This window comes from Scyliorhinus torazame, chromosome 8, assembly GCF_047496885.1.
Source record: "Scyliorhinus torazame isolate Kashiwa2021f chromosome 8, sScyTor2.1, whole genome shotgun sequence".
In the NCBI taxonomy this organism is placed as follows: domain Eukaryota; kingdom Metazoa; phylum Chordata; class Chondrichthyes; order Carcharhiniformes; family Scyliorhinidae; genus Scyliorhinus; species Scyliorhinus torazame.
The window spans coordinates 271504870-271518393 of record NC_092714.1 but is presented as its reverse complement, the minus strand read 5'-3'; the positions used below and the strand labels follow the sequence as shown (position 1 = coordinate 271518393).

General features: G+C 50.2%; 1 protein-coding gene across 1 annotated transcript in view; it reads left to right on the top strand.

The window, feature by feature from the left end:
• The window catches only part of col9a3 (collagen, type IX, alpha 3), a 186695-nt gene that overhangs the window by 60582 nt on the left and 112589 nt on the right, over nt 1-13524 (top strand). The window contains exons 8-10 of the mRNA XM_072515326.1: nt 5230-5283; nt 5854-5907; nt 6653-6697. Coding sequence (XP_072371427.1) covers nt 5230-5283; nt 5854-5907; nt 6653-6697 — 153 coding nt within the window. The remainder of the gene's footprint in view (nt 1-5229; nt 5284-5853; nt 5908-6652; nt 6698-13524) is intronic.

The following is a 13524-nucleotide window of genomic DNA, read 5'->3' as shown; positions in this document are numbered from 1 at the left end:
ACCACATTGTGAGGGGCGCAGCGAACTGTGATCATGCAGCGAACCCCCTCAGCAGAGAGCCAGCTGAATGGCCCAGGCACCTGAACCATAGCTTCAGATATCCCATGGTGTGGTCCCTCATGGTGAGGGAGTGTGTGGTGCTGGGAGCCGCGTTGTACCTTTCCTGAGCTGGAGTCTGAGGGCGATGCACAAGAGTCATCAGCCAGTGTTTAAATGGCCTTTATTCCCAGAAACCCTGCAGACATTCTGTCCCCTCGAAGATTCCCAGGCGCCTGGGGAGCGGCTCAGGATGTATGAGTCATGGAAACTCCCAGGGATCCATGCGCACATGTGCAGTATGTGCTTATGATAATCAGGCACCCACTGCACATTGACGGAATGGAAGCTCTTACATTTAATGCACTTCAAGGGCTGCTGTCAGTGAGTTGGTAAAACCACAAGGGTGCAACCTATTGTTCCCACGGAACCCAGAGCAAAATTCACATAACCAAACATGATTTCCCTTTTATTAAACCATGTTGACTCTACCTGGCTGCATTTCGATTTTCGGAGTGCTCTGCTAAAACCTCCTGAATAATAGATTCCAGCAATTTAATCTATGGCAGAACTCCAGCTAATTTCCTGCATTCTGTCCCTCCCCCTTTATGAATTGGGGAGTCACATTCACTATTTTTCAATCTGATGGCACCTTTCCAGAAACTGGGAAACTTTGGAAAATTAAAACCTACTGCATCTATTATCTCAGCAGTCACCTTTGGATTGGATTGGATTTGTTTATTGTCACATGTACCGAGGTACAGTGAAAAGTATTGTTCTGCGTGCAGCTCAAACAGATCATTTTGTACATGGAAAGAAAATACATAATAGGGCAAACATAAAATACACCTGCGCATAGGTCCATCCCTGGAGGAAAGACACAGGAAACAGAGGATGAGAATGATTTGAACTGCAGAGTAAAACAAGCTGAATTACTGTTACATTGAATCAGAGCGAAAATAAATCAGCTCTGGATTGCTGTCCAATCAGGGTGGAGTTTCAGTCTCTGTGTTAAAACTCTGCTAAGATCACCAGTAAAGAAAGAGTCAGTGGGCGGGATTCTCTGGTCCGCCAGCCGTGTGTTTCCCAGCCGCGCGGCGTGCGCTGACGGCAGGATTCTCTCTTCCCGTCGATTGTCAATGGGATTTCTCATTGTATCCCCCCTTCCCCCCCACCCCACCCCCCACCGCCGTGAGCTCCGCTGGGCTGCGCTGTTGGCTGCAAAAGTGAATCGCAACGACCAGAGAATTGCGGCCAAAGTTTTCATTACACTGCCATCTGATTTTTGAGAGATATTGGCCGGAATTCTCTGTCCGTTCACACCGGCGGTATCTTCCAGTTCTGCTGCAGCGAATGGAGTTTTGGTTGAGCTCGGGATGGAGAATCCTGGCCTTGTATTTACTGAACTAAAATTTCAACCGAAAGTAATCACCAAAATCCCAAACAGCACAGGCTGAATTTTACAGGGCACCATATTACACACACGCATGCACAAACACACACACACACAAACACGCACACACACACATGCATGCACAAACTCACACACACATATGCACAAACACACGCACACACATGCACAAATATACACACATGCACGCATGCACAAACACGCAGGCACAAACGCACACACCCACACAAACACACACATGCATGCACAAACGCACACACACATGCACAAACACATGCATGCACAAACACGCACACACAAACATACGCGCATGTACAAACATGCACACGCAAACACACATGCATGCACAAACACATACACACATGCATAAACACACACACATACATAAATGCACACACATGTACAAACATGCACACATATGCACAAACACACACCAGATGCACACACACACATGCACAAATGTGAACATACATGCATAAATGCACACACATGCGCAAACATATGCACATGCACACACATGCACAAACACACGCATGCACAAATGCACACATGCACAAACATACACACATGCACATGCATGCACAAACACACAAAAACACACATGCATGCACAAACACACACATATGCACAATCACACACACACATGCACAAACACACACATGCACAATCACACACACATGCACAAACACACACACATGCACAAGCGTGCTCACACAAACATGCACAAATGTGCACATACATGCACAAACACACACATGCATGCACAAACACACACACACATGCACTAACACACTCATACACATTCACAAATGCACCCATGCACAAACACACACATGCATGCCCAAACACATACACACACACATGCACATGCAAGCACACACACACTCACACAAACACACACTCACACAAACACACACAAGCACAAGCACAATCATACACACACAAACACACACTCCCACACAAACAGATGCACACGCACAAACACATGCACAAACAAACACACACAAACAACGACTAAAAAAATCAAGTGGGTGATCACCCACAGGAAACCTGGCTGCCCGACGGCCATCTTACCCTGGACAGGGTGCTAACTGACTCAGAACCATCAACTGGGGAGGAAGCCTTGTTTCAGAGAGCTGCTGGCCAATTGGATTGTAACTCCAGCAGGCTGGAGCGATGGCCACTGCTGGGACTACAGGCAGCCCTGACAAAGTGGAGGTTGTGGAGGTCGGACTCACGTTAAGTTTATCGCCAGGGCTAGGGGGGGGGGAGGCCCCAGTGAGAGGTCGGGGGGGGTTGGTGGGGTGGGGGGGGGGAGTGCGGTGTGTGAGAAACATGGGGAAGGGTTCAAGGGTGGGTATTACTTTGGGAGGGTGTTCCTGAATGGCATGGGGTCCTCAAAAGCAGGTCCCAGTCCTTGCCCAACATCAACCCGTGTGGCAAAGGCTGCCGGACCACCCGTGTGGCTGGGTAGTGGAGACAGGAGGAGGCCTCAATAGGCCCGAAGATGCCTGACGCTTCCACCCACCCCCACCCCCACCCTGTACAATGGGAAAAGGTTGGGGGTGGGCAGACATGTGCTGCGTTTCTCTAGCGCCCTCGACTTTCAAACCCACCAGTGGGGCAGCATAAAATCCAGCCCCGCTTTACAATCAGCAGCTGCATCTGTATGACCACTGGAACAGGAGGAGGCCATTCATCCTCGTTCATTCTACCTATCCCTGTTTACTGCCCTTGCGCCATATCCCTGAAATTTGCAATTGTCCAGCATCCACTTCCTTCTGTGGGGGGGGCAGGGTGGAGGGGGCGTGGGGGGGCAGGGGGGAGGGGGCGGGGGGCAGGGGGAGGGGGTGGTGGGGGCAGGGGGGAGGGGGCGTGGGGGGGCAGGGGGAGGGGGTGTGGGGGGGGCAGGGGGGAGAGGGCGTGGGGGGGCAGGAGGGAGGGGGTGTGGGGGGGCAGGGGGGAGGGGGCAGGGGGGCAGGGGGAGGGGGCATGGGGGGGCAGGGGGTGGGGGTGTGGGGGGGCAGGGGGGAGTGGGTGTGGGGGGGCAGGGGGGAGGGGGCGTGGGGGGGGCAGGAGGGAGGGGGCCGGGGGGGGCAGGGGGAGGGGGCAGGGGGCGGGGGGGCAGGGGAGGGGGCGGGGGGTCAGGGGGGAGGGGGCGTGGGGGGGGGGGGAGTTCCAAATTTCCGTTCTGCTTTATCTGCAAAAGTGTCTCCCGAGTAGAGACTATTCAACTTGACCTTGAACATCCCAGCTCCACCTCTACAAGGTGTAATTCTGACTGGAATTCAGAGTTACATGTAGCTGCTGCAATGAGTGATTAACGTTGTGTTCGGCAGCCGTGAGCCTCGGTCAAAAACATCCACATTCACCAAATACGATGGTGTTTTTGCAGAAACAGGATGCTGAGGTGAAAGGTCAGTGACTCGCTCTGTGCCCAATCCACTGCTGCTGTGCAGTTGCTGACTGACCAATGACCTCACATTGCCAAATCGCTGGCAAGGGCCCCTCCCCACAATCACTGGCAAGGCCCCACCCCCCACCTCTTCGCTGGCAATGCCCCCCCCCCCCCGACTGAACCGCTGGCAAGTATCCCTCCCCTAGAAGGAGCAGGGGAGGGGGCAGCAGTCAGACAGAGCAGCTGCTCTTTCTAGAAAGCTCTTCAGAACAATGAGACGGACTCTTGTTTCAAAAACTTCGTCAGAAAGAACATCTCCTCAAAACAGGAAGTACTTCAGAGGTAATGGACCCCTGCAGAGCTATAAACACAAACAACCAGCCCTTCTTTGAACTTGCCTGGACCTGTCAATCAAGAGGCTTGTAAAAAGTAATGGACCATGAAATTGAATACAAACAATGCAGTTCAAAACTTTTAGGCTTTTCAGCTTACCCAGAGGCTTGAAAAGGTTAAAGGGGAATTAAATTGACTGTGATAAAAACACTTCAAAGGTTTTCAATACATTAAAAGGAAGACTTTTTCATCTTTTGACAGATAGAGTAGTAGAACCATACAGCACAGAAAAGGCCATTCGGCCCATCGCCAGTCAAAAAACATTCTAATCCAATTTTCCAACGCTTGGTCCATAGCCTTGTCTGCCCTGGGATCGCAAATGCACATCTAAATACTTCTTAAATGTTATGAAGGACTCTGCCTCCACCACCCCTTTAGGCAGCGAGTTCCAGACCCCCACCATTCTCTGGGTAGAAAGGCTTTTCCTCATTGATATTGACATGCTGGGTGAGGCAGCAAAGGTTTCAAACAAATCAGATGAAAGATTTTACACTGAACCGTGACATGTTGAAAGGCAGTTTGATGACTTCCAAGGCTACTGATGGGAAGATTTGCTAAACGGCCCCCATCCCGGAAAAGACCCCAACCTGAGCCCCTCCAACGAGCCCGATTCAGCGAGCTACCATGATTCCTGCCTGGGGCTAGCGGCCCTGGAGAATCATTAAAATAATGCAGCCAACAAACCCCTGTTTTTATTCAGCATGGCCGTCAGGATTGGGAATGGATTAGAAAGAGGCAGCAGGCCGAGACTGGACTCGGTGAAGGGATGGATGTGGATTGAGTGTTTTGGACGGGAGAGCCGGTGAGAATAACACTGGGTGATTTGGGTCAGCAGGTTGAGCTGAGCTGATTTTGAAGGTGAATCATGAAAAGATATCCCAGAGAAAAATGAGTTTTGGCAAACTCTGGAAAATAATTGCATTGAGTGTTATCATTGACACACCTGAATGTGCCGCCCTCACAATGAGCCGTTTCCATGAACTCTCCACAGGGACCTCAAGGAGATGTTGGACTTTCTGGTTCCCAGGGCCCTCAAGGACAGCGGGTAAGTAACGATATCACAGCACGTATTGTGACAGTTCTACACACTGTCATATTCACCAAAATATTCTTTGTCTTGTTTGAAGGTCGGGTGCAGCCAGAACTTGTGACTAATATTTAATTCAACGGAATTACGTTTTAACTGCCAGCATTGCCACAGATATTTTTCTTATCATTCTCAAGATGAGGGTGTCTCTGGTAAGGCCAATGTTCCTCATCCTTAGTTGCCCTTGAGAAGGTGAGTCACCTTCTTGAGCCGCTGTAGTCCCCGAGGTGTAGGTGCACCCACAGTGCTGTTAGGGAGGGAGCTCCGCGATTTTGCCTCAGCGACAGCGAAGGAACAGCCAAAATCTTTCCAAGTCAGGGTGGTGAGTGACAGGAGGGGAACCTGTAGGTGGTAACATTCCCAAGTACCTGCTTCCCAAATCCTTCATTGTAGTGAACCCCCTTACTAACAAGCTAACGCCCTGGACTGCAGAGGGCCAGCTAGTGAGGACACTGCCAGGTCCCAACACAACACAATGCTAAGACCGGCATCCTTTTAGTCCATGTTAATGTTGTCTGTATTCCTCAGGGTGAAGATGGCTTGCCCGGACTTCCAGGACCACCTGGTCCTCCCGGATCCCAGGTATGTATGATATCAATTCAGCAGGTCAAATGTCCTGTTCAAATCCAGCTGCAGTCATGAAGAAGTTGGAACAGGACCACCGTCTCATTTTGCGAGGGCAGATTTATTAACGGTGGGGGGGGGGGGGGGGGGCTAAGATAGAATTTAGTGATCTGATGCTGCATCAACCAAGATACTTTGTCCTCATCAATCCTCAGTTCTGCCTCCTGCTTGGCAACTGTCGAGCCTTCAAATCATAGTCAGGGAAGGAGACTGCTCAGCCCATTGTACCTTGTGCTGGTTCTTTGGTGGAACTAATGATCACTCTGTCTCCCCTGCCCTTTCCACGTAGCCCGGCAAAAGTTTCCTTCCCAAGGTTTTGCCCAAGCCCATTTTGAAAGTTGCTGTTGTATCTGATATCACCCTCTCGGCATTGAGTGAGGCGAGGGTCGGTTTTAACTGTGATGCCACCCAGGGTGTGATAGCTCCCTGAGATACCCAGGGGGGAGGATCAGAACTCAGGAAGAGCCATTATCTTCAGGGAGAAGGGGAAAAATTGGGGGACCGTCTCCGAGGGGGGAAATTGGACTTTGTCAGTAGTTGTCCCAACTGAAGCCAAGGGAACAGACGATTGGAGAAGTTGTAAAAGGTGTTGTTACTTCCCCACCTCCGAAATACGGGAAACGATCAGTATTCAGCAATTAATCTTACTTTATGCAATTACGTCGTAATTTACCCCTAAAAGTATTTATCCGCTATCTTTCAGGGTCTCCCAGGGCTTTTCACAGGCGAAGGAAGTGGTGACTTTTCGGTAAGTGTCCCAGCTCCTCTTCCTGTTCAATGGGTGTGTGTGGTCATCATGAGTAAGTGTATTATACTGGTTAAATAGCGGAAGATGTTAAAAAGCTGCTGAGGAAATAGTCTTTAGTAGTCTTTAGCATTGAAAAGAAGGGAAGTGTGTGTTTAATTGTACACATTCTCAGGATCGCCAGAAAGGATTCACAACCAGTGAAGTATTTTTGAATTAAGGTCAATCAATTTGCCCACATCGAACTCCCACATAAGCTGTGGCATAATTGAGCAGATATTCTGGGCCTCTGACTGTGATTGAGGGACAAAGATTGACCAGGTTACTGGGGGAAATCTCCTGCCCTTCTCCAAATGGTGCAGTGGGCCTCTGGATTACTAGCCTGGTGATATCACCGCTCACCACCATTGCTCTTGATTTAAGCTCTCCTCTTAAAGACAGAGAGAGTCAGCCTGGGTTGTGTACTCAACTTCTGTCTCGAGTCAGACTCGGGTCCACAATCTTCAGCCTCAAAAGGTGTCCCACTGGGACATGGTGTAGCAGATTGCACGGAGCAAAAGTTGACACTAGGCAGGTAGACACATCTGTATCCCTCGAGGCCATTAAAGATCGCCACATAACTGGAGACTCCCTCACTAAACATCCAGAATTATTTTGCATCCATCTTGGAGGTGTTTATGGCGTGTGATGCAATATCAGCCACATACACATTGCAGAGTGAAGTGCTGGCATTGGGCCAGAATGGTTCTGAATAGGCCGAAAATCACTAAATCACTGGGAAGGTCAGAGAAGCCAGGAGGGCTAACGCAGCTACGTCAAGGCAATGGAAGCCATTCTGAATGAATCAATGAGCACTGGGATGATGCCAGTGAATTAGAAACTGATTAATGTGGTGTCAAAATGAGAGGAGGCGGAAGGCTGTAGCGGGGGGGCAGAGGGGGTGTGTAGCGGTGGGGTGGGAAGGTGGTGTAGCAGCGGGGTGGGAGGGGGGTGTAGCAGCGGGGTGGGGGATAGCTACTCAAGCAAAATACTGCAGAAATTGAAATCTGAAATAAAGCTGTAAACGAAGGAATGACTCAGCAGGTCTGGCTGTGGTGATACACCACTGTACTTCCCTAGCATTGTACATAGTTATATAATAGTTGTGTGTAACGTGGCCCTGTAATCCTGGGTATTGTACTGTGCATTGTACTGTAGCTCTGTAGAGGTTCGGTCACCTGTATGTAACCTGACCTGGCCACGGAGAGCTCCGCCTTGGCCACTTCCCCGGGAGTAGGTATAAGACCCCGCTTCTGAGACCTGACCCATTTTGTCTGGGGTCGTCGGTGTCGGGTAAGCTTCCTATGTAGTGTATTAAAGCCTTGGTTAAAGTCTCACATGCCTTTGTGGTTCTTGACGCTTAGTGCATCGGCAACATCTGCAGAGAGAGAGAAACAGAGTTCATGTTTCAGGGTGATGGATTTTGATGCAAGGTCCAGAGCTGAAACATTGGACCTGGAATTCCCCTCCCAGGTCAGGAGACCAGAGTAGGGACATCTCCAGACTTCGCAAACCTGACCCGGGAGAAAGCAGCCCCAAAGATTGGATTTTCGTTCTGGGGTGGCTGTCTCAATGGAATAGTCACAGGCAGGGAGGCAGCCTGTCCATAGTGAAAAGGTGATAAACGTGAGGGGGGGATACTTAAAGCTTTCTTTGTGGGGTAGGGGTGGGAGGTGTATCTCTAATTGTGAGCATGCAGACGGCCTCAAGGTGGTGGGGGCTGAGGTCCAGGTGGAGCCTGCGGAGATCCACAGTGCTGGGTTCAGGGGCTACGGCAGGAATGTTACTATAATCACTGTGTGCTCCAGGGTTATTGGGGGAGGCTGAAGAGTGATCAGAAGGGGATCTGCCTGCACATTATGGGGTTCCAGGATGGTTGGAGGGACATGAACAGTGACAGGGGGATGGTCAAAGCTGGGCTGGGAGTCAAAGTTCAGCACCACCATCCTGAGAACACAAATCTAATCGAATTTCAACATTTGAAACACATTCGAGGATACGGCAAGAAGTGCTGGTGAAAAGGATTTGCGTGTGTTTTGGGGTAGTCATTGTCGGTTCTGACTTGACGGGCAAAAAGGCAGTTTCTGTGCTGTATGACTCTATGACTTTATGTCGATGAAGACTTAGCTGAGAAAACTCATGCAGGTTCCACTGAAAAGTTTCGAGTTGGAACTAGTAAGTCATGGCGCGCTTTTACACGAGACTACACTGGGCATTAGAGGTTGCTCTTTGTACATTTAACCATCAGAAGAATGTGAGATGGAAAGAGACAGCCAGCCATTAAGCACAGCTGCTGGATATCTGCAGAAAGCTCGATTAAACCCTATTACAGCATCCAATCCTTCCTCAAGTTCAAGGCAGGGGTAATGTTGAATCTGAATGAACTGTGCTCAACCCTCTTCCATCCTCTATGTTATTGCGATGCAAATTGTCAGGGTGGTTTCCCACGATCTGTGAGGGGGTGCCTCAGCTACAGGGAGAGACACAAAGCACAGCCCAGGGGCATGACGGTGGCCTTCTGGCAGATTGGGAGGGTGAGGTACATTCCTCACATGGCCATTGCTGCAAAGGCCAACGCTTAATGCCCATCCCTAATTATCCTTTAACTATGATGTGGAGATGCCGGCGTTGGACTGGGGTGAGCACAGTAAGAAGTCTCACACCAGGTTAAAGTCCAACATGTTTGTTTCAAACACTAGCTTTCGGAGCACTGCTCCTTCCTCAGGATACCAATGGTTTGCTCAACGATGGACCTTGTCACAGAATGCACTGTGTGGGATCTCTCGTCCGAGGCACTTTGAGGACAGCGCAGGGTGTAATCAGCCATCTCTTCAGCGGGTACGTCTTGTCACCCAGCAGCCAACCCTGCGACCTGAGGAAGGCGCACTGCTCCGAAAGCTAGTGTTTGAAACAATCATGTTGGACTTTAACCTGGTGTTGTAAGACCTTTAACTGACTGGCTCACTGGGCCATTTATTTATTTTTTTAAATTTAGACTACCCAATTCATTTTTTCCGATTAAGGGGCAATTTAGCGTGGCCAATCCACCCACCCTGCACATCTTTGGGTTGTGGGAGCGAAACCCACGCAAACACGGGGAGAATGTGCAAACTCCACACGGACAATGACCCAGAGCCGGGATCGAACCTGTGACCTCAGCGCCGTGAGGCAGCAGGGCTAACCCACTGCACCACCGTGCTGCCTTGCTGGGCCATTTATAATAATAATAATCTTTATTATTGTCACAGGTAGGCTTACATTAACACTGCAATGAAGTTACTGTGAAAAGCCGCTAGTTGCCACATTCCAGCTCCTGTTCAGGCACACTGAGGGAGAATTCAGAATGTCCAAATGACCTAAAACATAGAACATACAGTGCAGAAGGAGGCCATTCGGCCTATTGAGTCTGCACTGACCCACTTAAGCTCTCACTTCCAGCCTATCCCCGTAACGCAATAACCCCTCCTAACCTTTTTGGTCACTAAGGGCAATTTATCATGGCCAATCCAGCTAACCTGCATGTGTTTGGACTGTGGGAGGAAACCGGAGCATCCGGAGGAAACCCACGCACACACGGGGAGAACGTGCAGACTCCGCACAGACAGTGACCCAGTGGGGAATCGAACCTGGGACCCTGGAGCTGTGAAGCCGCAGTGCTAACCACTGTGCTGCCATGCCAAGAGTAAACCAAAGGACATTAGTGACCCAGACAGGTTTGTAACTACAATCCATAATGGTTTTGTGGTTATCATTAGACTTTTAATTCCAGATTTATATAGAATTCAAATTTTAGCATCTGCCATGGTGAGATTTGAACCCAGGAACCCAGAGCATGACCGTGGGTCTCTGGATTATTAGTCCAATGTCAATACCACTACGCCACGGCCTTCCCTGTCTGTCCACAGGAAGATGGAAGATTGCAGAATTGAGGCTGTGGCCAATGGCAGTGTCCAAATGGGAAGGGTGGGGAGCTGGCACCATCTACCACAACTTAGAGAGGACCCTCAGACTGAGGTACATGACCCAGGGGAGCCACAGGAAGACCCCGAGGCTGAGGCCAGACCCATCATGTCTGCCTCAGTCTGGGGTCTACCGATGAAGCCTCCCATTGGGAGCTGAGTGATGTCGGTGCTGCACAGGCCTGTGATTGTCAAGATTGGCAGCTCATATCTGCCACATTCAGCGAGAGGCTCTAATACCACATGGACTGGAAGGCCATCCTCCGCCAGTGCCCCTTAAGGTCACCACCACACTCATCCCAGGGACCCACGGGGACCTTAGCGGCATCTCAGACCACCACACAGAAATGTATAAAGGAGGTGACGACTGCCCTCTGCAGTAATTCTTACATCCTGAGTAGGTGCTTCAGAAAGATGGAGGGTCGCAGGGTTGGCTGCAGGGTGACAAGACGTACCCGCTGAAGAGATGGCTGATTACACCCTGCGCTGTCCTCAAAGTGCCTCGGACGAGAGATCCCACACGGTGCATTCTGTGACAAGGTCCATCGTTGAGAAAAACCATTGGTATCCATTGTTGGGACTATTCAAGTGGGGCCCGACCGACATCATCTTGGTCTGTTGCGCCCTTCACAACGTGTCGATTGAAAGGGGATCACTTGCCACAGGGAGAAATGGAGGATGCCGATAACTCCTCGGACGATGAAGACCTGGAACGTCAGGAAGCTGAGGAGGGTGATGATGCTCAGCTTCCATATAAGGATGCCCTTACAACAGTACGACATGGAAGACGTTCCTGTGACACACTGATAGCCACAGGGTTCCAGCAGGAACGGTGCATTTCTCCAGTCCCTTCGCACTGTGCCAGTGATCGGAAAAGCCTCGACAAGCAGAGATCAAAAGTAAGGTCAGCATTCAGCGTTGGATATGTAACCCTCAAGGAGCATAAAGCCCTCCTTCTTGGAAGAGTGAGCACCGAAAGCTGCAATGTGTAAGGTAGACGGCAGCACACCAATGCGCACTAATGCACCCCAACACACACTAATGCACACCAACATGCATCAACGCACACCAACACACACCAAACGCACTAACACACACCAATGTACACGAGCGCACACCAATGCACACCAACGTGCATCAACACACACCAACATGCACTAATGCACACCAATGTACACCAATGCGCACCAACACACGCCAACACACACCAACGTAAACCCTGCTTTAACTGCACAATATGAAGTAACTGCCCCTGAAGGAGACTCTTTGAGTGGCCACAGAGATGGGAGTAGAGTTCGCAATGGTTCCAGGTCATGTGCTTTCACACTCACAATGAACACGCTTATATGACACAAGGGGTGAGTGATTAACATCAGTGTGCTAAAGTACACATAACATGAGGCACATACGGGGAGGTAATCACAGAGCAGAAGCTTGCGTCACCCTCACTAAGCAGGCAGGTGCAGCAGGCGGTAAAGAAGGCTAATGGTATGTTGGCCTTCATTGCGAGAGGTTTCGAGTATCGAAGCAGTGATGCATTGCTGTAATTGTACAGGGCCTTGGTGAGGCCACACTTGGAGTATTTTGTGCAGTTTTGGTCTCCTTCTCGGAGGGAGGATGTTCTTGCTCTCGAGGGAGAGCAGCGAAGGTTTACCAGACTGATTCCAGGGATGGCGGGACTGTCATATGAGGAGAGGTTGACTAGGTTGGGATTGTTCTCGCTGGAGTTCAGAAGAATGAGGGGGGATCTCATAGAGACTTATAAAATTCTAACAGGACTAGACAGGGTAGATGCAGGGAAGATGTTACCAATGATGGGTGTGTCCAGAACCAGGGGTCACAGTCTGAGGATTCAGGGTAAACCATTTCGGACAGAGATAAGGAGATATTTCTTCACACAAAGAGTGGTGAGCCTGTGGAATTCATTACCACAGGAAGTAGTTGATGCTAAAACTTTGAATATATTCAAGAGGCGGCTGGATATAGCACTTGGGGCGACTTGGGGCGAATGGGATCAAAGGCTATGGGGAGAAAGCAGGATTAGACTATTGAGTTGGATGATCAGCCATGATGGTGATGAATGGTGGAGCAGGCTCGAAGGGCCAAAAGGCCTCCTCCTGCTCCTATCTTCCATGTATCTATGTATCTATGTATGAAGGCCCATAGATTCATATATCAGGAACATTCGCAAGATGAGACCATCATGAACTCAAAATGTATTTACAAAGGTGCCTGATATATACAGTGAGTGAACACGTGTACCGCCATTGTGCTCGGAACATTTCTTACTTTTTCTTAGCCTGCCATTGTGGCTGGGGACATCCCTGACATCTGCAGCACAGGTGGAGGCAGCTTGCTGACTGCTTTGGTGCCTCTGATGATCTTGGTGGGTTTCCTCAGCTTGGGGTCTCCTGCTGCGGGACAGGTGCACACTCCTTCACCTGGAGCTGGAGCTGATGGGGTCACAGGCAGAGGGCATTGGGCACAGCTGGACAGTCTTGGAGTCTCCAGGGTAGATTGCACTGTGTAGTTCTGCTGATGGCCCTCCTCCCTGTGGGTGACTGAGGGCCTCTCACTGACTCATTGAGAAGGGGCACGTGGAGGAAGGCCGAGGTGCCCCTTGCTCCTCACGCCTAGCCACTGATGGGGTGCAGGACAGAGCACAAATTCACCAGAACCTGCTCAATGTGCTTGTCACAGCCAAGACATAAGACAGAACATGAACGGACTCCTCAATCCTTTGCTCTGGTCTTTGACTGCCACTCACGACTCTGCCTGATGTTCCACCGCCTGTGATTGTATCTCCAGCATGTGTGAGTCGGCCCTTTCCAT